Genomic DNA, 20651 nt, shown 5'->3' on the forward strand with positions numbered 1-20651 from the left:
TGTCATAGCGTCTTTCCTCCCGTTGACTGAAGCTGGATTATGGTTTCTTGTGTAGCTGTTTAAAATGTTGCTGCAAGATTTGGAGTTCTCTGCTATTTGTATCCCCCCTCGATAAGACCGAATCAAATAATTTCCATCCATTCACTGACCCAGCCTCCCTACCTGTCTTGTGTGTAAGTCTGTTTCGGTCGTTAATCTGTCGAAATTAACACAGTGTATACTCTCATTCATCTTTGTAACTCCTGTCTGGCAAAATCTTTGCATATTTTTTTTCCTAGTCGGTTATCCTCGGACTGCGCGATTTTCCGACTGTTTCTTTCCTCTCCTGTCATGCCAAGAAATTCTCTTCCTACTAAGGGTTTTTTCCTGGGTAATGCAGTCAATTTTGAAGGAGCAGGTCTGTCGCCTCACTCATGATATCCTCCCAGTGTAATTTACTGTGACGCTTCACCCCCCCCACCACCACCACCACCACCACCACCACCACCGCATATCCATCATCTCCTCCCGTATGAGTTTGGCAGTACAGTCAGCCTCTGCACTGAAGCGATACCTTTCCTGAAGTTTAACCTGCAGCAATATTAGAGGACGATTTTATTTAACAAAAAAAAAAACTGTCTTTGTCCTCTTTGTGAGTAATCAGAAAGGTGTTGGGAAACTTTTTTTTTTTTTGGGGGCCCAAGGATGGCTTTTTATCCTATTATGCATGTAGCTTTTTATTATTTTCTTCTGCTTTTAACTAAATGAGTGGGAATTCATAAAAAACGGTATCTCATGTCACCTCTGTTTTCAGTAGTAAATTAAGTATCAGGAATGATTTTAATATAAATATTGACAAATTAAACAAGATTCAGGTGAGATGTTTTCCCTTCTGCTTGTAAATGCCGGTTCTGGTTTCATGTACTTTTTTTATTTTTAGAGAGAGAGAGAGAGAGAGAGAAGAAAGGGGGGAGGGGAGAGAGTGACTTGGGTGAATGGAAATGTTATGTTTTCCTAGAATCAGTTGCCACTTATGTTAATAAAACATTGAATTTTCCATCTGGACTCGGTTAATTAATCTACACCCTTTAACCTCACATCAGTTATGTTTGCTTTACATCAGGAAGAAGTTGCAAAGCTCCAGAAAAGCAATCATTCTAAATAAAGTATGTCATCGTATTCCTTTCATATGTAGGTCTTTGGCAACCAAGACTGCATGCATGCACAGTGGTAATGCCTACCGTGGCATCGTATATAAGTCAGGTCCCCTCATCACTGAGACAGCAGAAGGAGACTTGAGACGTCTGAATTAGCATTCGCTCTGTATCTTGTCAAGAAACTAAAACCATAATGGTAGTGCCCTTTTTTGATACATAAGTTCTTATTCAATACTTTCAAAGATACAAATGCATCGTATTATTTATTATCTATCATCAATACACCTCTGATTTAGTTCAGAATTAGCTTTAACTTAGCATATTGCCAGGAAACTAAAACAATAATGGTAGTGTCCTCTTTTGATGCATAAGCTCTTCAATGCTTCCGAAGATACGGGTGCATCATATTATTCAGTTTTTATCGTGAATGCATCTCGGATTTAAAATCATGCCGCTAAAGTCTTACACTGTTGATATTTCATTTATATTCATGCCTAATTGAAACGTAAATCTATATTTTATTAAAAAATGGTTGAATTTTGTTAGCAGGCAGTGTGCAAGTTGTTGATGTTGGCCATGCTGGTAGGCACCGTAATGTCTGCCGCCTCTCCACACCTCCCTCGCCCTCGACCTACGCCTATTCTGAAACCGGACCCAGTCTGCGACAATTGGTGTGGCACTCCTCCCAACCTTGTATGCTGTGACCGTAAGTACAAGAAGTCAATGATATTTTTAATCCCGTCCGTTAAATCAACCTTTTTAGCCTCCTCAGAACATTCAAATATAAACTTTTTAGCTGCAATCCCCTTGTTTATGTCATGTAGGTTATTTGGGGCCTCTGGCCCCTCATCGTGAGACATAATCTCCTCAATACTCAAACTTTCCCACGGGAGAGAGAGAAACACGCGCTTCCTTCAATCTTTATTTCCTCTCACAAAAAATTCAAAATTCAAACAGCTTGGGGAGAACGTAACAGGTTCCACAGTTCTTTTTTATAATTCCCAGTTCAATCAAAAATTCACAATAACGGTACAAACAAGATACAAAACACAATTGGTACATCAATTTACAACTTCAATATAAAAATAGCAAGAAACTCTGAAAAGAACGGGCATAAATACGACACAGCACAGGGAATGGGGAACTTCAAAAGGCGTCACCCTCATAAAGGGGGCAAAACAATAATTGTTTTACAACACAAACACATATATACCTGATTAAACACACTCCACAATTGTCATATAAGTAAAGTTTAGCAATACTCAGTAAATCTACTTAAATTTCCACATATTAATACAATGTAAACAAATAGGGAGCGTTCTTTTAGACGCTAAACGTACATTTTAACAAACGTAAACACAAGATCGAGAGCGTTCTTTTGGACAAAAAACATACATTTAACATGTCAGATGTAATATTTTTTTTTTTAGTTTTTTATGTCACAGAATTACTGTATTGGTATATAGTTCATCCTGGGGTCAAAAGAAACCAAACAAATATTTATGAACATATGAAAGACGTAAGTAACCACGGTGAATGATTCACAGTTTCCTTTTATGTGAATATATGTTTTACATTCAGTCTACCGTGTATTGTTCATAATTTGCAATCCATAAGTATATATACTGTATAGTAAAGGATCTTTTTTTTTCAATTTCTCATACAGCTACTTGAAGTAGTTTTCGACTAGTATAAAGGTGAATTTGGCTGTGTCTTACCTATAACTCCAGCTTGAACTCCAAAACTGACTGCATTCGTAGTTTTAAATCTTAAACTAACGCAAACTTGTTTTGCACTGGTAATGAACGCCTTAAATGCCTTTATAGTAACGATCTTGTCTTGAGTCCACACCAGTTATTGGCAGTCCTTCCGTACCCTTGTCGCTCAGTGCCAGTAATATATCTTTTTATTCTTTTTTGAAGGAAAGTGTCCGTTGACGATCGCCCCATCTTTGATTGCAACCGACGACAGGCCGAAGGAGCTGCTTCTGTCTCTGGTCCAAGTGTGAGTATATAGGAGATAATTATGATTTTCATTTCATACTTTTAACCTAATAATTAAGATAACATATTTTATCCGGTTTGTTCAATCATTTCATCCTTTTATTCTGCTGATTAAAATTATATTTTATCCGGTTTGTTCAAGCCGAGGATTTATATTTTAGTGACAGTGAACACGTCGAAACAATTAATGTTGACGCTCCCTATGAAAAACTCAGAGATTCCATGATTTAATTCTGCAGTGAAAATATCCATTGTTCTACATTTTTCACCTTAAAATCAGCAGTTTTAAGGGATCACCTCTCTGCATTTATATCCAGAGACTAAAACTCTTAACACAAACCATTTGCAATGTTTTTCCAGCAATGTGAAGCTGACAGCGAATGCAGTGGCAACGCCCTCTGCTGCTGGGACAGCTGCCTTGCATACAAGAAGTGCACCAATGTCTGAAGCCCACCGCTAGGACGACCCCAGAATGCCCAGAGTATGCTGGATAATCTGTTGGCTGTGGCTGTTTTCAGTTGGAAATAAGTTCCTGTAATTTTTTAATTCAGTTGTTTTCCAACTTCATGTTTTGTTGTAGCAGTTACTTTCTCTGTGTTTTTATTGTAATTTGTTAACATTGGCTCATGTTCCTATTCAAATAAACTATTTATTACAATCACTTCTTTTATTTTGAAGATCGTATCCTTTTGAAAGCTGGGCATCCAAGGAACTTTCAGCTACGGTAGTAAATTTCGACGTTAATCTCATGGAAAACATTCCTCAAATTCTAAATATTTCCTGAAAGCTTTATCACAACAGTACCACTACTAGAGTCTGTTAACAACTAATTAGTCTTTTTTTTTATTTTGGCGTCGTTGGCACCAGAAGGGAAGAACTTCCCTGTGAATGGATGAGGTTTCCAGCCCCATACTTTTTTTTTATTACCCAAGTTGCCATTACAACAGAGTCAATTTCTTTTGAAGTGCTGTTCATTGCAGTGAACGCACTTTACTTCCTTGGTACTAAAAATACGAAGTTAAAAATCATTGGCCTCTCATCTCTTCTGTGACTGTTAGGTTTAACGATTGAACATTATTAATGGTGCTATTTTCTGTGCTTTTTAAGCTGACAACAGAAGGATCAATTGTAGCTTCGTTTAGTGAGTTTGATCAACAGGAAAGTCGACAAATTTGACAGCCAAGGGAAATTCCGTATTAGCAGCTATTCAGAGCAGATATCAGTTTCCCGCGTTTCTAATAGAATTACTTATTCATTTCACTTATAGTATTTATGACCGTAATGATAATTTCAGTCATACTGAAACAAAAATTGACATTGTATCAAGTGAAGCTTGGAATTAAGACTTTAGTATAGTTACCCATTTTGAGTCATTTTCTTTACTGAGCGAATTGTTGTTTTCTTTATGCAGGACCATGAGATAAATCGAGGACTATATTATTTTACCTTATCCCTTATACAGTATCTTAGTAACTGTAGCAATTGTAATGACCTTGATTCCTCGAAGGTGGATTAGAGTGATGTCGTGTGCCATAAATTCTAAAGAGGATGCAACTTGTTTTCTTATCTAAATGGTTACACGTATATTGTATTTAGCTTTAAGCTGTTGTACACATATATGCATACAAACATCGAACAAGACAGTGAAGTCCGTATGAACCTAATATACTACGATATACCCCAAAACTTTTATTTTATTAGAAAATAAAAACGAGAACCCAGTAAGTTTTATTAGAAAGCTGTGAGTGAAAATAATTATTTGCATGTTTGTGTGATGCTATATTGGATGAAGTCAGCCCATGAAATGTCTTTTGAACAGGCCGGCAGCAATATCCTCTGCGAATTAGTATTTTAGAATAGTAAAATAAATCTCTATTTTGAAATGTTGTCGATAGTACAACTTCGCTTCGATGGATAATGGGAAAAAATATTTCCAGCCAAAAAGCTGTCTTTCAGAGGCAAGTTTTAACTCGCGCAATTGAACAGTTGCACAACCAAAATTCAGATGGCGCTGCAAGACATTTTCTGTTTGTATGGCCAATTTGAATTACAGTTTTACTGTTTGTGTTCCCTGACCTTGAGAGCGTCAGTCATTCAGGATCCGTAGCAATAGTCAGACCCATGTTATATACGCTCCCATTTGGTCAGTTGCAGAAAACTTATTTTTATGCCACTTTATAAGTATGTGGAATCTAAAGGGTTGTTTACTCATAGCCAATATGCATATCGGAAGCAGTTAGATACCCGCGATGCTCGTTTAGATTTGACATGCCATTTGCAAGAGAACCTTGTAGAGTAATTCAAATAGATTTTAGTGCTGTTTCGATTTAGTAAATCACAATTCACTTATTCATGAGCTATAGAATCTTGGAGTGTGTGGCTATGTTTTAGGTTTACTTCAAGATTTCATTACAGGTAGGTAGAAACGAGTTGCTGTTGATGGAAGCTTTATCGAACCCAGACCTACTGTCTGGAGTTCCACAGGGTAGTGTTCTTGTCCACTCTTATTTTTAGCATGAAAAAGTGATAAGGTTTTTGGCGTGGAAAACAAGATCGTTCAGTATGCCGGTGATGCAACCCTTGTGGGTGTCGTAAAATAGCCACTTATGAGAAATAAAACTGGCCTTAATCTCAGTCGGGACATGGAGCGGATTAGTGAATGGTGTAGTCGGTGGGGTATGGGGCTGAACTCCAATAAAACGAAAACAATGTTGATTAGCAGATCTTGTTATATTATTCTCCTTGCATTTTAATACATTTTTATATATTAATTTATTAATTTTTTCTTTTTCAATAAGCGAGATGGCATTTTTGTTTCCCTTTACCACCTATTCTTAATGAACACCATATTCTTTGGAAGCTTAAATTTCAAGTCAGTTGCCCGTGGGCTTGTTCCATATGGAATAATAATAATAATAATAATAATAATAATAATAATAATAATAATAATAATAATAATAATAATAATAATAATAATAATAATATACTGACACTGCCCTATTAAAATTCAGACAATGTCTCCTCTCATTTATCCTTGTAATTCCTGTCAGGCAACAACATCGCATATTTTTTCATACTTGTTAATCCTCAGACTGCATGATTTTCCTGTGTTCTTTCCCCCCTTCATGTCAAGCCAAGGAATTTTCTTCCTACTAACGGTTTTTTTTTATTTTCTTGGGCAATAACGTCCATTTTTAAGGAACAGGTGTATCGCCTCACTCAGGGTTATTCTCCCCATTATTGTGTCCTCTTAAGCTTCCTTCCTTCCCCCCTACTCCCCCGCCATTCCCTTATCCACCACCACCACCACCGCTTTCTATGACCTGAATTAGTTTGGCAGTACAGTCAGCCTCTGCACTGAAGTGATACTTTTCTTGGAGTTTAACCTGAAGCAATATTAGAGGCCGATTTTGTAAAAAAAAAAAAAAATCTTTGTAAACAATCAGAAAGGTGTTGGGAACCTTTTTTTATTTTTGCCCCAAGGTTGTTGGCTTTTCATCCTATTATGCATGTAGGTTTTTATTTCTTTTGCTTTTAATTAATTAAATGAGCGAGAACTCAAAACAATTTGTGTCTTATGTAACCAGTGTTTTCAGTAGCAAAAGAAGTATTAGGAATAGTTTGAATATATTGACGGATTAGACAACAAGATTCAAGTGAGAAGTTTTTCCTTCTGCTTGTAGATACCAGTTCATTGACTTTTTTGTGTAGAGAGAGAGAGAGAGACTTGGGTAAATAGGAATGTTGGTTACGTTTTCCTAGAATCAGTTGCCAGTTATTTGACGAAAACGTTGAATTTTCCATCTACATACAGGTAATTAATCTAAACAATCTCACATCAGTTATGTGTATTTAATATCAGAAAGAAGTTGCAAAGCCCCAGAAAAATAATCATTCTAAATAAAGTATATCATCGTATTCCTTCATAATATTATGTAGGTCTATGGCAACCGATACTGCATGCATGCATGCACAGTGGTAATTCCTATCTTGGCGTCATATATAAGGTTCCCTCGTCTGTGAGACAACACAGGGAGACTTGAGACGTCTGAATCAGCATTCGCTCTGTGTCTCGTCAAGAAACTAAAACCATGATGGTAGTGTCCTCTTTTGATACATAAGTTCTTATTCAATACTTTCAAAGATTCAGATGCATCGAATTATTTATTATCTATCATCAATACAACTCGGATTTAGTTCAAAATCAGCATTCGCTCAGTATATTGTCAGGAAACTAAAACAATAATGGTAGTGTCCTCTTTTGATGCATAAGTTCTTATTCAATACTTTCAAAGATACGGATGCATCATATTATTCAGTTTTAATCGTGAATGCATCTCGGATTTAAGATGATGCTGCTAAAGTCTTACACTGTTGATATTTTATTTATATTTTAGCCTAACTGAAAAGTAAACCTATATTTTATTAAATGTGTTATTGGTTGAATTTTGTTTGCAGGCAGTGTGCAAGTTGTTGATGTTGGCCATGCTGGTAGGCACCGTAATGTCTGCCGCCTCTCCACACCTCCCTCGCCCTCGACCTACGCCTATTCTGAAACCGGACCCAGTCTGCGACAATTGGTGTGGCACTCCTCCTAACCTTGTATGCTGTGACCGTAAGTACAAGAAACCAATGATATTTTTAATCCCGTCAGAACATTCAAATATGAACTTTTTAGCTGCAATCCCCTTGTTTATGTCAGATGTAAATTTTTTTTTTTTTTAGTTTTTTATGTCACAGAATTACTGTATTGGTATATAGTTCATCCTGGAGTCTAAAGAAACCAAACAAACATTTATGAACATATGAAAGACGTAAGTAACCACGGTGAATGATTCACAGCTTCCTTTTATGTGAATATATGTTTTACATTCAGTCTACCGTGTATTGTTCATAATTTGCAATCCATAAGTATATATACTGTATAGTAAAGGATCTTTTTTTTCAATTTCTCATACAGCTACTTGAAGCAGTTTTCGACTAGTATAAAGGTGAATTTGGCTGTGTCTTACCTATAACTCCAGCTTGAACTCCAAAACTGACTGCATTCGTAGTTTTAAATCTTAAACTAACGCAAACTTGTTTTGCACTGGTAATGAACGCCTTAAATGTCTTTATAGTAACGATCTTGTCTTGAGTCCACACCAGTTATTGGCAGTCCTTCCGTACCCTTGTCGCTCAGTGCCAGTAATATATCTTTTTTATTCTTTTTTTGAAGGAAAGTGTCCCGTTGACGATCGCCCCATCTTTGATTGCAACCGACGACAGGCCGAAGGAGCTGCTTCTGTCTCTGGTCCAAGTGTGAGTATATAGGAGATAATTATGATTTTCATTTCATACTTTTAACCTAATAATTAAGATAACATATTTTATCCGGTTTGTTCAATCATTTCATCCTTTTATTCTGCTGATTAAAATTATATTTTATCCGGTTTGTTCAAGCCGAGGATTTATATTTTAGTGACAGTGAACACGTCGAAACAATTAATGTTGACGCTCCCTATGAAAAACTCAGAGAGATTCCATGATTTAATTCTGCAGTGAAAATACCCATTTTTCTACATTTTTCACATTAAAATCAGCAGTTTTAAGGGATCAGCTCTCTGCATTTGTATCCAGAAACTAAAACTCTTAACACAAACCATTTGCAATGTTTTTCCAGCAATGTGAAGCTGACAGCGAATGCAGTGGCAACGCCCTCTGCTGCTGGGACAGCTGCCTTGCATACAAGAAGTGCACCAATGTCTGAAGCCCACCGCTAGGACGACCCCAGAATGCCCAGACTATGCTGGATAATCTATTGACTGTAGCTGTTTTCAGTTGGAAATAAGTTCCTGTAATTTGTTAATTCAGTTATTTTTCAACTTCATGTTTTGTTGTAGCAGTTACTTTCTTTGTGTTTGTATTGTAATTTGTTAACTATTCGTTTACGTTCCTGTTCAAATAAACTGTTTGTTACAATCAATTGTTTTACTCTTCAACATCATTTCCGTTTGTTATCCATAGAACTTTCAGTGTAAGACATATCTCTGTTGACTACGGGAGTAAATTTGGACGTTAATCTTATAGAACATATTCTTGAAATTCGAAAGATTTCAGAAATTTTTGTCATAACAGTATCATACCGAGGTTCTGTTACCAAGTAATCGGTCTATTTTTTGCCCAATTTTGGGTTCTTTGGAGCCAGAAGAGCTTTCCTGTGTATGGATGAGGTTGCAACCTCCATATTTTTTTATTACCTAAGATACCATCTCACTTCACTTCCTAAGCACCAGATAAACGAAGTTCAATGTCTCTCTCCTTTTATATTTTTGTGACTATTATGTTTTATGCCTGAACATTATTATTGGCCCCATGTTTTGTGCTTTTTAAACTGTCAACCGAAAGACCAGTTCCAGTTTCGTTTAGTGATACTGAATAGAGGAAAGTCGACCACGTTTAACAACCAAGGGAAATTTCATATTAACAGCCATTCAGAGCAGATAACAATTGCCAGTGTGTTTAATATAATTTCTCATTTGTTACCTACAGTGTCTGTGACCGTATTGTGTATTTCAGTGATCCTGAAATAATAATAGATATTGTACCAAGTGAAACGTGGAATTAAGTACATTGGTATAGTTACTCATATTACCTCATTTTCTTTAGTCATTCATTGGTCATTTTCTTTATGTAGGGCCATGAGTTAAATGATAGACTATACTATTTTACCCTATCATTAATACAGTACTTGGGTAACTGTAGCAGTTGTAAAGACCTTGATTCCTCGAAGGTAGATTTGAGTGATGCCGTGTGCCATAAATTGTAGAGATTGCAATACGTTTCTGTATCTAAAAGGTCAGAACTATTGCATCCGACAGGATAAACCAGTCTCAATTATGCTAATACTATGATAGACGTTAAGACTTTTATTTTCATTAGAAAATACAAACGACAGTTTGGCAAGGAGCATTTTAAAATTGTGAATCAAAATAATTAGCATATGAATGTGACACTATATTTGATCAGGTCAACCGAAGAAATGGCATCCTTAAAGGCTAGGAGCTATTTCCAGTTCGAATTATTATTTTAGGGTAGAAAATCAACATTTATTTCGAAATATGGTCCATAGAACCACTTTGCTTTGAAGGATATGGAAAAAATACACAAATAAACATACTACGTAAACTCGAGTTTTAGACCACGCAAACGAACAGTTGAACAACAAAAGTACAGATGGCGCTACAAGTCATTTTCTGTTTGTATGAACCATTTGAGTTACAGTTCACGTTTGTGTTTCCTTGAGTGTTTCAGTTATTCAGGATCCATATCGATGTCAAGACTCAACTTTGTGTTTTTTCCATTTGGTCTGTTGTAGTATTGGTGTGAAGATGAACTCTCGATTGTCAATACATGAGGTAGGTGTAATTGAGTGTTTATTTGTAGTTTTAAATTTTCCATTTTATTTTTACTTGTGCAAATGACTGCAAGTGGAATATGTGCAAATGGAAACGCACGCTGATAGATGAAATTAAACTCATTACAATGGAAGTCGGAAAATTTTCCTTTTTTGTTTTTCAAATACAATGACTGTTTTGGACGTTGGGCTTTTTTATTGGTTCACATCCACAAATTTGGCTTTGCATTTGCAGTTACAAACGTGAACCTTAAGAGAAAATCTTAACATTTTTCAGTTTTTAGTGTCAGCCATCTCGCTTTCTGTTTTTTACACGGGTACCGCACAAGGTTTAGTCAAAAGGTTACCTATGCTATCGGCCTGCACGTTGATGGATGTCCAAGGAAGCGGTGGATGCAACGTTAGCCATTACTTTAGTTGAAAACATATTTGGGAGATGTGTTTTAGTACTACAAAGTCGATATAAATCTAAATTCGTCCGTTTGCCAGTTTGGATGTTCGGCCTAAATGGTCGAAACGATTGCCCACCCATTTCGGGCTGATGTGAATGACTTGCTGGACAGTTAAACGCGAAGTATAGATTAAAAAATAAGCCTTGAGTGAGATTTGCAAAGTTGATATAAACGCCTTGTTTACTCTAATGTTCTTCAGTCGATAAGATTACGATTTTTCCTGATTAATAACTTGAGAGTTAAACGCCAAGTATAGAACTTAAAGAGAATTTGAGTGATGAGGGGACGTTGAAGACGTTGTTTACTCAACAGATTTTTCAGTTTATGTATAGACTTTTCCATTGTTGAGGTTGATTTAAAACTTGATAAACAGGGATTTTCATTTAGTTGTCCAGGTTGTTGACTGAAGATTTTGAGAGCTGCCGATTAGTTTATTCTTTAAATGAGTTTTGAATTTTAAAGTATAGACTGAAATATTGAAGTAGTATTTTTTATTTAAATGACTCGCTGAGTAAAACCTTTTTATTTTAAGGAAAAAATTTAGTATTGCCTTTCTCCTTGTAAATGTTTTATTAATGATTATTTTTAGTAAAATTAAATGCCACATAAAGAGCTGCGGGGTAACTATTCTAATCATTTGTTCCATTTACAATTAATACCTGCGTGTTTCCAGCAGTGCTAGATTTTAGCAGTCACGTTTTGGCTGATGTCTTCGAAAACAGTTTAATCATGGTAGATTTTTAGATCCAACGAGGTGGTTTCAAATGGATGCTGGTTTTAGACCAGGAAGAACTCGTGCTTTAGAGCAAACCGTAATTTGTGTTAAGATGAACTCGGTAACCAACTGAATTCAACCAGAGTAGACATTTAAAATCCACGAGAGGAGAATGATGAAATCAAATTATAATTTGCAACTTCGCAAATTCCAGACACATTTCAATTTGTTAATCACTTCCTTTAGTCGTTTTCTGTTTTCGGTGCTGAAGTCGAAAACCCGAAGGAATTTTCTTTACAGAATTAGAACAATTATAACCATATTTATTGAAGTGCTGTTCAGTTTAGAATATCTGATTTTGAATATAGACATTTTGAAGCTTTTTGCTTTTTAACCAAAAACATTAGCAATTCCAGTATCTAAAGGTTGTTAAATATTTTAGTTCCTAGTTATATTAAAACCATCAAATCTATAAAATCAATAGATTTCCTTGAGTGCCTTTGAATTTTAAGTGTCTTAGTCAACCTCAACCAGTTTCTTTGTTTTATTCCATGCAATGGAAGTTCCAGGGTTTTTTTAAAATTGGCATATGACTTTGCGACGAATGTCAAGCTGCTCGTGTTTTTTTAATTTAGATTGGAAGTTTCAAGGTTTCCATGTTTATGCCAAATCGAATTGGTGACGTCTCAGCTCTGTTCGTGCTTCTCAGTAAATTAGATAGGAAGTTTAGGAAATAATTCCATACAACGTATGTAGAACTTTGTAGAACGTGTAAGACATTTTTGTCTTTCTTGAGTGTTGCCCAGTACCATTGTTATTTTAAAAGTAGACGCCGAACTTGACCAATTTGTTGTAAGAATGAGGCGTTTGTAAAATGAAATGTCATGCCATTCTAGTTAATAAATTTCTCCAAATACCACATTTGCATTAGTGGACCAAAAAGAATATAGAAGGGCAACCTGAGATCATAGAACAAACCACGTCATATGCTATTATGCCTGTAGCATGAATAGTTTTGTTATAAGATTTTTAAAGAACACGAATGCCTCCATGTTGGAGGTTGTTTACGTTAGAATGATTTTTCATAGTTCTGGTTTTATGGTAAATGCACAAATTTTTACAAAATTATGGTGGAATACTTGAGCCTATTTGAGGTTGAGACAAAGGTTCGCCAACTCTACTCTAGCCAATATTGAGGTGGGCATATAAATGACCACGTAAGGCCTATCTTCAGTTAAAAGCTTTCAGGGTGAGGGTTTAATACCAGAGTCTAAGAGCAGATTTTCTTGTAGATATGGTTTGACACCTGTTTGTTTCATTCGTTCATTAATATGTTACTGATGCAAGCCACTGTCTTGTGTATTGTCTCCTTTTCCCATAGCTTAACAAGTATTTTGGGAGGGGAGGACGCTTTGGTGGGAACAATGTTTTTTTGGATGGAAAAATGTAGTCGTTTCACCAGCAAGATATGAAATGCAGAAATCGGAAGACAGACACTGTAAAACCCGCTGTGTGATTAAAAATTACGAAATAAATTACAAAGCACGAAATGGTGACTGGGTAAATTGCAGGGGTACATCACAGCCAACCCAGGTCTCCTTGGCTGGTGGGACCTCTAATCTTCCCCAACCTATCCTGACCTCAAGGCTATACAATATAACCAAGGGTGACATAATGCTTCAGGTCCTACCTGACCAGCGGGGTCTTCTAACCTAATTTTACCAAGGGCTCTTTAAATTATACACCCAATAACTTACCCTGTGTCTAGTTGTTGGTAATATGGTACATTTAGTCATTAGACTTTACTATCAAAAATGGTTGAATGATGGTCATTTGGCATTTTTTGTAATTTTGCAGTTGAGATAAAGCTAATTAGTAACAGTTCTTGTGGAGTAAAAATTCAACAAAAAATATACTGAGCTATTGTAGGGGCAGGGATTGCAGCTGATTCCTGTAATTTTGATAAGTCACACTCATAGCTTCCTTATGGACCATGTTCTGGATTCTTGTATACAACACTAAAACTATAACTGATACCAGAGTTAGGTTGATTGTATGGCCATATGAATAACCAAGCAAGTAAAGGAGTTTGAATAGAAATGCTGTATAGGGCAAGATTTTTAGTACCAATAAAAACAGAGCAGGTGGTTTCGTCAAAGTTAGAAAACTTATCAACTTGGTGATTAATATCCCAAAGTACACCACCATGCTCGGTGTGAAGGAAAATTCCCCGTTTATCCCCTCCTTACAGGCCCCTTGTCAGCATTTGCAGCTTTTGCTGATGTCGTGAATAAGCAAGTGACAGGTCATTTCTTATAGTCATTCCACCCACGACTTGCTAGAAATGTCTCCATGGAATCTGCCGCCAGGCTAGTGATGGTTTTCAAATTTTGAAATTGTTGGAATTGTTAAATTAAATTTGATTATACTGTATATATGTAGTTAGGTTTTTTATATTTTATCTTAAGGAGCAAACATTTAGACAATTTATTCACAAACTATATTTAAACTACTGCACAGGAAGGCTTACAGTTAAACTGTGTTGTATATTTCCTTAGCCAATCTCATAGCTAGGTCATATTAAATGATCTCTTCGTGAATAACACTAAATGATGATTTTGGATAATATTTTGAGTCAGTTCTTTTATGCAGTACTTGAATACATAGCTAATCTTGAACAGCTAGACTTACTGTATAGCTGCCTAAACTGAGGATGGTGGGTTTCACTCTACAGTTGTTGGAATGTTGTTCTGCCTAAATGTAAACGGTTTTCGTGTGGTTTATCTTCTAAACAGAATTGCTTACAATGGCCACCTTTTAGACCATCACTGAAAGATATCCAGGTGGCTGTCTAGCTACTTGGTCTTCGCCTTCCATTATTTTCACTTAAAATAACGAATCCTGTGTGTGTAAGTTCTGAGACACTAGACACCAGACGTTTTTCTGTATTAGTTTGCCTACAAAGGTATTGGGTACCCAGACAGGTTCAATGTGAATGTGCATATTTTGAATGATACAAATGAGAATGGAGTGTACGGTTTTAAGTGTTACATTTTATTTAGTTTAGCCACACACCATAGTTTTAAATTGATCTGCTTGTAGCTAAAATAAAAAAAAATGCTGGTAGTCTCTGATCAAATGAAACATGCAGAGAGTTTGAGGTGTTACTGTCCTTAATTTTACAGAACAAGTAGAGATTCATATAAACCAAATTTTAAACATTCAATCAGCTTGCCCCTAAGTTCGCTCCCGAGACCCCACTTGTCTTCCCCTCCAGTTATAATTTTTTGCATACCTGGTCAGAAGCATTTCAGAAGTGTCAACTTCAACGAGGTTGATCATAGGGTATATAGTATAGCCAGTCATCTATAAATTGCCTTGCTGATTTTTAGTCAGCAATTTTGTGCCCACTTTGTTATAACTAACTGTATGAGGCTAATCTCTAATGAATAAAGGTTTTATTGAGAGTAAGAGGCATTTGTGAGTGATTTTTAGCATTTTTTTGTCTTGAAACTATTGCTGTTTTCTCCAGAATCCTCCCAGCATTCTAGAACATAAAAATATTTCTAGAACGTAGAAGTACTCCAATGTTATTTGGTATTTTACATTGATATTAAAATTTTCATGTACTTCATTGTTAACGTGAATGATAGATTTTTTCACTTGGCCATTCTTTCATTCCAGGCAAGATGAAAGATCGCTCCTATGGCAAGGCTGTTTTCTTTTATCTGAAGAATCATTTTGAGACCATTTCGTTATTGGACACATCTTAAAGGCATTAGTAAGCCTGAGTATGTCTTGAAGTACAACGAGCTCTTAACATTTCTTCAGTTTTCCTACCGTGTAAATCATGACCAGAGGAAGAGGAAATTATGCACATTTGCTCTAATGGGTAAGTTGTACATTTGTTCTTTATATTACAGTCGAGTTTTCGGTGCTTCAGAGTGCTATACAATTGAAGTTGGCTCATGTCTGGAAGTGATAACACACGGCGCAGGATAAGCATAAAATAATGGAAAATTAAAATGCAGCATAGTTGTAAATGGATGAATTATCTGAAGCTGTTCGTTGTACGAGGGTGACCTGTAATAAAATCACTAATTAAAAGTGTGAAAGAATTTGTTAGGATGTGAATATTGAAATTTTTGTAAAACAGTTGTTGAATTTATTACAAGTCAGTCTCATACAACGAAACCTCTTTAGGACACTTCAACCAGTTCCACCTTTGCTGCATTTTCTAGAATTATTTTCGTTGCATTTTTTTAAATTTCTTAACTGTGGAGTTGTTAGAGAAATAGAATTTCACTTGTAGTATATCATTGCTTCTTTTGTAATAGTCGGCGAGTAAGTTTTTCAGTAAATATACTTTCAAAACACTGTATAGCCGTCATTTGTTTGTGCACAAAACTCTTATAATTCTAGTGCATTGTGCGTATACCTGTGCCTTTTAATTTTTTATCAGTTGTGTGTTGAGTTTAATTAATTTTTCAATTCCTTCTCATGAATAGGATAATGCAGCCCATGATTGAAGACTGTCTCGTCCCCCACCTATGGTTTCCAAGCCAAGGTTTTTAAGGAGTTGAGTACTGCATTAAGCCAAGGAGTTTGCCAAAGCAATGTAAGTGTCCCTATTGCAATTTTTTTCCAGTTTTATTCCAATATATTGTCTGCTTTTGTATTGTTTGCAACTCTAGCTTTAATCCAAGGTCATTGCGTGCATTTTTTTTTTATTTTTTGCTCTTAATTTTGGGGTATTGGGCTTTTAGTGTGAGGGTGTTGTGTTATTCTCATCCTTGATTTGAACCATTCCTCTTGTAGGTTAATGAAGCCGTTAATGGAAGTCACACCTCACATGATGTCGTGCTGTTTAAAGTCTATGAAGAGGATTATTACTAGACCAAGTCAAGAAGCTTACTTAAAAGCAGGGTAAGTGTTCCTAGTGTAATTTTTGTTACTTTTTTCATACAACTTGACCACTGTGCTCGGGGTAAAGTTGTCATTTTGGGGTCTCATAATACCTTAGTCTTTGTGAGAATTATAAAAAAAAATTGCATGGAGGTTTGCCATGGGGGACTTGGTATGCCATGTGTGGTGCTATAATTTTGGAAATAACTGGCAGTGTTTTTATATTTGGACTCTACTATAAGGTATTGGGATAACCAAATTCTGGTTCACTACTGTTAAGTACGCTGATCAACTTCTTGCAAATATCCACGGAAATTGCTTCCAAAGGTCACTTGACATTTTCGCCTGATTTGTCCCTCAAGCTTGTATGGGGACTAAGTTTAAAGGTTACCTCGATGTCTTGGCCGACGGCCGGCAGCCGCACTTAATCATAAACAACTGCTTGTGTCTTTGATAGTTTCTGAGTGTGTGATAAGCAATTTGTTTATGAATGCTGTTGCAGCCATGTGTATAACAGCTTGGAAACCTTGCAACATCATTTCCCAGTTTGTATTTGTTCGGAACGTGTATGAAAAGTGCAGGTGCTTTTTCAGCCCAGTTGCTTTCCAGAGTGACTTCCTCCTCAGCTTTTATTGTTGGAATTTACAGAATTCTTCCAGTATATATTTCAATCATGGCTTTCAAAATGCCTTTGCTATAAGCAATTTATGAATTCTTTCTCAGTCCTCTCCTCTTCTGAAGATTACCTGTTAAATTGGATTGGTTGCATAGATAGTCTTTTGTTGTGCTCTGTAGTCACTGTTACAGCATTCAGAACCCATCTAAGGACGGTGGCTGGGGATTCACTTTACAGATGGAGTATGGTCATCGTTGCATGGTGGTTTTTCATTTAGGTACAGATGAAGTTTCTCAGATGCCAATACTATGGCTAAAACTTCCTTTTCCAGTTGTCACTGTTAGTCCACAGAAGTAGGGTTGAGGAGGTCCAACTGTAATGTCTAGTATTACTGTGATTTTGGCAGAGAATTGCTTCCAGCTCTCTTGAACTGGCACCAACAATAAGTGAAGTATGCTATTTTGATCAAAGTACATATCATACTTCTCAGTGCTAATGCATGCTTAGTCCATATCTATTGGGGGTGCTTTTTGTTAAGTTTTCAGGGGTTCATTTGCTAGTAAATTTACTATAATAGTCCATTAGACTCAGAAAGCAACAAAGTTCTTAAAAATATTATGAAGTTATTGATTTTATACCTTTTTTGTTTTGAAACCCTGCAGTGGGTAGGCTAAAGATATGATTGGTTGATGTTGATATCGTCTACAATGAAAGTACAGTAGCAGCTAAATTAGCTACCGGTTCACATTTCAAGAAAAATAATAACTCTGAGGTCTATATTATAGCAGTCAAATTCACTCCTTGATAGGCTGTATTTAATTTGTGCTAGGTAAATATTTTTGGAGCCTTCATTGTTGGCAGACGTCAATTCATCTTTGAATTTTTTCATGCTTGGGCAAAAATAATGCTTCTCATTGTTAATTCATTGCTGTTTACACTACATTCCTACAGTCTGTTGCATATTTTTAAGTAGTGAATTGATTTATGGCATGAGATGGTTAACCTAATGCCATCTACACCCAACTTGGATGGTTTGTGGTTTACAGTTGTGCTGAAGGGTTTCAAAAAGTGGATCTCTCTCTCTCTCTCTCTCTCTCTCTCTTCTCTCTCTCTCTCTCTCTCTCTCTCTCTCTCTCTCATATTGCGAGAGTGCAGGGACGAACAGATAACCTTTATACAGGCTATGGAATTCTTTGTTGTAGGTGAAGGTTTTATTTGGATTGAGTTCAAGATTGGAGGTTGAAATGCTGAAATGGAGTGCTTTTCTTACGATGGAATCTCCATTAAAACATAAAAGCACTGAAGTTTCAAGTGATGTAGAAGTTGTTGTTATTTAGTTATTTAATCAGACCACCGAGCTAATTTGTCTTTCACAGGCTGGCTGGAGGAATTTCTCTTACTAATGGTGGTTACATTTTATTTATTCAATTACTGCATTTGTAAAAATTTATACTTTAGCTGAGATTAATGGATTTTGACTTTCTTTTAACTGATGATTTCCAAAACTTGACATCATTGTAGATTGTAAATCTGATCTATGGTTAAAGTTCTGGAGAACATCCTAACCTTCTTTGTGGGGATCTAACTGTATTTTTGTCGCCTCCTGCTTTGGGATTCTTAAGGTTTGTGATATGTTTCTGCTGTTGTCACTTTTCATTCCATCTTTAAGACTTGTGAGTCTTATCAATCTAGTGTGTGATAGCTTTGGGCTGTGCTTATATTTATGAAGTAATCCCATTTGATGCCTAGTTGATTCATATTTCCTGCAGTTCGGTCTTTTATTACTAAAGTGCTTTTTGTAAGTCCATGAGACACACTCTCTCGATTGATTAATTGATTGAAAGACAACGTATGAAAATTGTGATTTAGTGAATATTCCAGAAAACTTGTGCTTTTAAATGTCCAAGTATTCAGGATTCTTTTGATTTAAAGTATTGATTTGGTTCTTTCAAGTCTTGGGGTCCCTTATTAGAAAGACTGTTTAGTCTATTATACTGAGGGTTGGCCCCACTGAGACAGACTTGCTGTGTTTTGTGACAGTGTAAGGAAGAGATATTTGCTCTTCTTTAGACAATCAACTATTTAAGAACATTGATACAGTTAAAGAATGTGCGATTGTTAGTATGGTACAATACACTTTGTATATTTGGGACTTCGAATGCTCCCCTTCAAGACTGATGTAGTTTTACAGAATTTAATAATCAGCGCTGTAGTTCTCTACAGAATTTATATCAACATTGCAATATTTTTCTCGCTTCGTCCTACAGAATTGTTCATAGTTCCTCCTCACTATCATATTGCTTTATGCAATAAAGGGCTTTTGGTTGCAAGTATTCCATGTGTCACTTCTAAACGGTCGTTTCTATTTATATTGTTGGGATCCTTCACCTGAAGGCTTTACGTCGATGGTATCATTTATGATTTTTAAATGTTCCTTTCTGTCATTTATATAGTTCGTATTCTCTGTATCATTGGTGAATTCCAAGGTTTCCTTCTTAAATTGTTGCTAGTTACCTCTTTCATTTAAAACAGTTCATTAATTTGTGTACGAAAGTTTCATACATTTAGAAAAGGAATCTTATTTTGTTTCGCAGTGCACACGAACCTTCACGAAAACTTCCTCGGATGAGGAATTGAATGAGATTGGTTTGTTTTTCTTCTGTTCAGTCAGAGAGGACAGCCGTAGTCGTGAAGCCATGAAGTGCATTGCGAAGCAAAATTACTGGTTGCCATATCTGAAGTATGAGGATTTCGTACGTTATCGTAATATTTCAAGTTTACAAGTTCTGTAAAGTCTTTTTTCACCTTTTACAGGAACCACACTGAGTTTACCATCGAGAGAAGAGCAGTTGAAAGTCCTCCCACAGAAGACGAGTTGATGGAGGGCCGGCGTCATGAGAAAAATGCGTTTACCATCGAGAGAAGAGCAGTTGAAAGTCCTTCCACAGAAGAAGAGTGGAGGAGGAGATGGAAGTCCGGCGTCATGAGAAAAATGCGTTTACCATCGAGAGAAGAGTAGTTGATAGTCCTCCCACGGAAGACGAGGAGATTGAAGTCCGGCGTCATGAAAAATAGTACGGTAGCCGGTAATCCAGGGCAGATATTTTATTCAGAATTTTCTGGACTATTTTTTCTAGCTCCTATCTGATTGTGTGATTCATGTTTTCCTTTTGTACAAATTAAAATTATACTGTTAAAGAAAATTCGTACAGTGTTTGATTGTTTATAAAACATCTACATTTGACCAGGTATTTTTTTTACACTGCCGTGGTGTTTTATAAGGTAAGAGTAAGATATATTTTACTGGTTTGACCTTTACTAATGTCTGGAAAGTGCATAATCTCCAGCCTCATCGACGATTGGCGTACCATTACAGTCCCTGCACTGCATTTAGTACTAAATGCAAACAGGGTAAAGAACCTGGAAAA

At 36.2% G+C, this 20651-nt stretch overlaps 1 protein-coding gene and 2 long non-coding RNA genes across 5 annotated transcripts; all 3 read left to right on the plus strand.

Annotated features, from left to right (window-relative positions):
• Positions 1-1226: 1226 nt before the first annotated feature.
• Positions 1227-9100, plus strand: LOC136830752 (uncharacterized). 3 transcript variants are annotated; one of them, XM_067090624.1, is made up of 4 exons: positions 1227-1332; positions 1683-1842; positions 8358-8440; positions 8802-9100. In XM_067090624.1, the coding sequence occupies exons 1-4, from the start codon at positions 1330-1332 to the stop codon at positions 8886-8888; spliced, it is 333 nt and encodes a 110-aa protein (XP_066946725.1). In that variant the 5' UTR covers positions 1227-1329; the 3' UTR covers positions 8889-9100. The 3 variants fall into 3 exon arrangements, 2 of the variants coding, with proteins under 2 accessions (XP_066946725.1, XP_066946726.1); XM_067090625.1 differs by lacking the exons at positions 1227-1332; positions 1683-1842 and adding exons at positions 7104-7236; positions 7598-7754; XR_010850733.1 differs by lacking the exons at positions 8358-8440; positions 8802-9100 and adding an exon at positions 2546-2560 and having other exon boundaries at positions 1683-1956.
• Positions 3067-3797, plus strand: LOC136830753 (uncharacterized). The gene is made up of 2 exons (XR_010850734.1): positions 3067-3140; positions 3500-3797. It is a non-coding gene; the product is annotated as an uncharacterized lncRNA (long non-coding RNA).
• Positions 9101-10448: 1348 nt separating the features above from the next.
• On the plus strand, positions 10449-20467 carry LOC136830972 (uncharacterized). Its single transcript, XR_010850778.1, has 5 exons — positions 10449-10536; positions 15387-15594; positions 16211-16320; positions 16521-16628; positions 20038-20467. It is a non-coding gene; the product is annotated as an uncharacterized lncRNA (long non-coding RNA).
• The last annotated feature ends 184 nt before the right edge of the window (positions 20468-20651 follow it).

Source organism: Macrobrachium rosenbergii, chromosome 47, assembly GCF_040412425.1.
Source record: "Macrobrachium rosenbergii isolate ZJJX-2024 chromosome 47, ASM4041242v1, whole genome shotgun sequence".
Classification (NCBI taxonomy): Eukaryota; Metazoa; Arthropoda; class Malacostraca; order Decapoda; family Palaemonidae; genus Macrobrachium; species Macrobrachium rosenbergii.

Bases quoted from the DNA above. Each gene is read 5' to 3' on its own strand.
- LOC136830752 (XM_067090624.1), top strand. The intron at 1,843-8,357 runs GTAAGTACAAGA...CTTTTTTTGAAG, and splicing joins CAACCTTGTATGCTGTGACC to GAAAGTGTCCCGTTGACGAT. The intron at 8,441-8,801 runs GTGAGTATATAG...ATGTTTTTCCAG, and splicing joins CTTCTGTCTCTGGTCCAAGT to CAATGTGAAGCTGACAGCGA.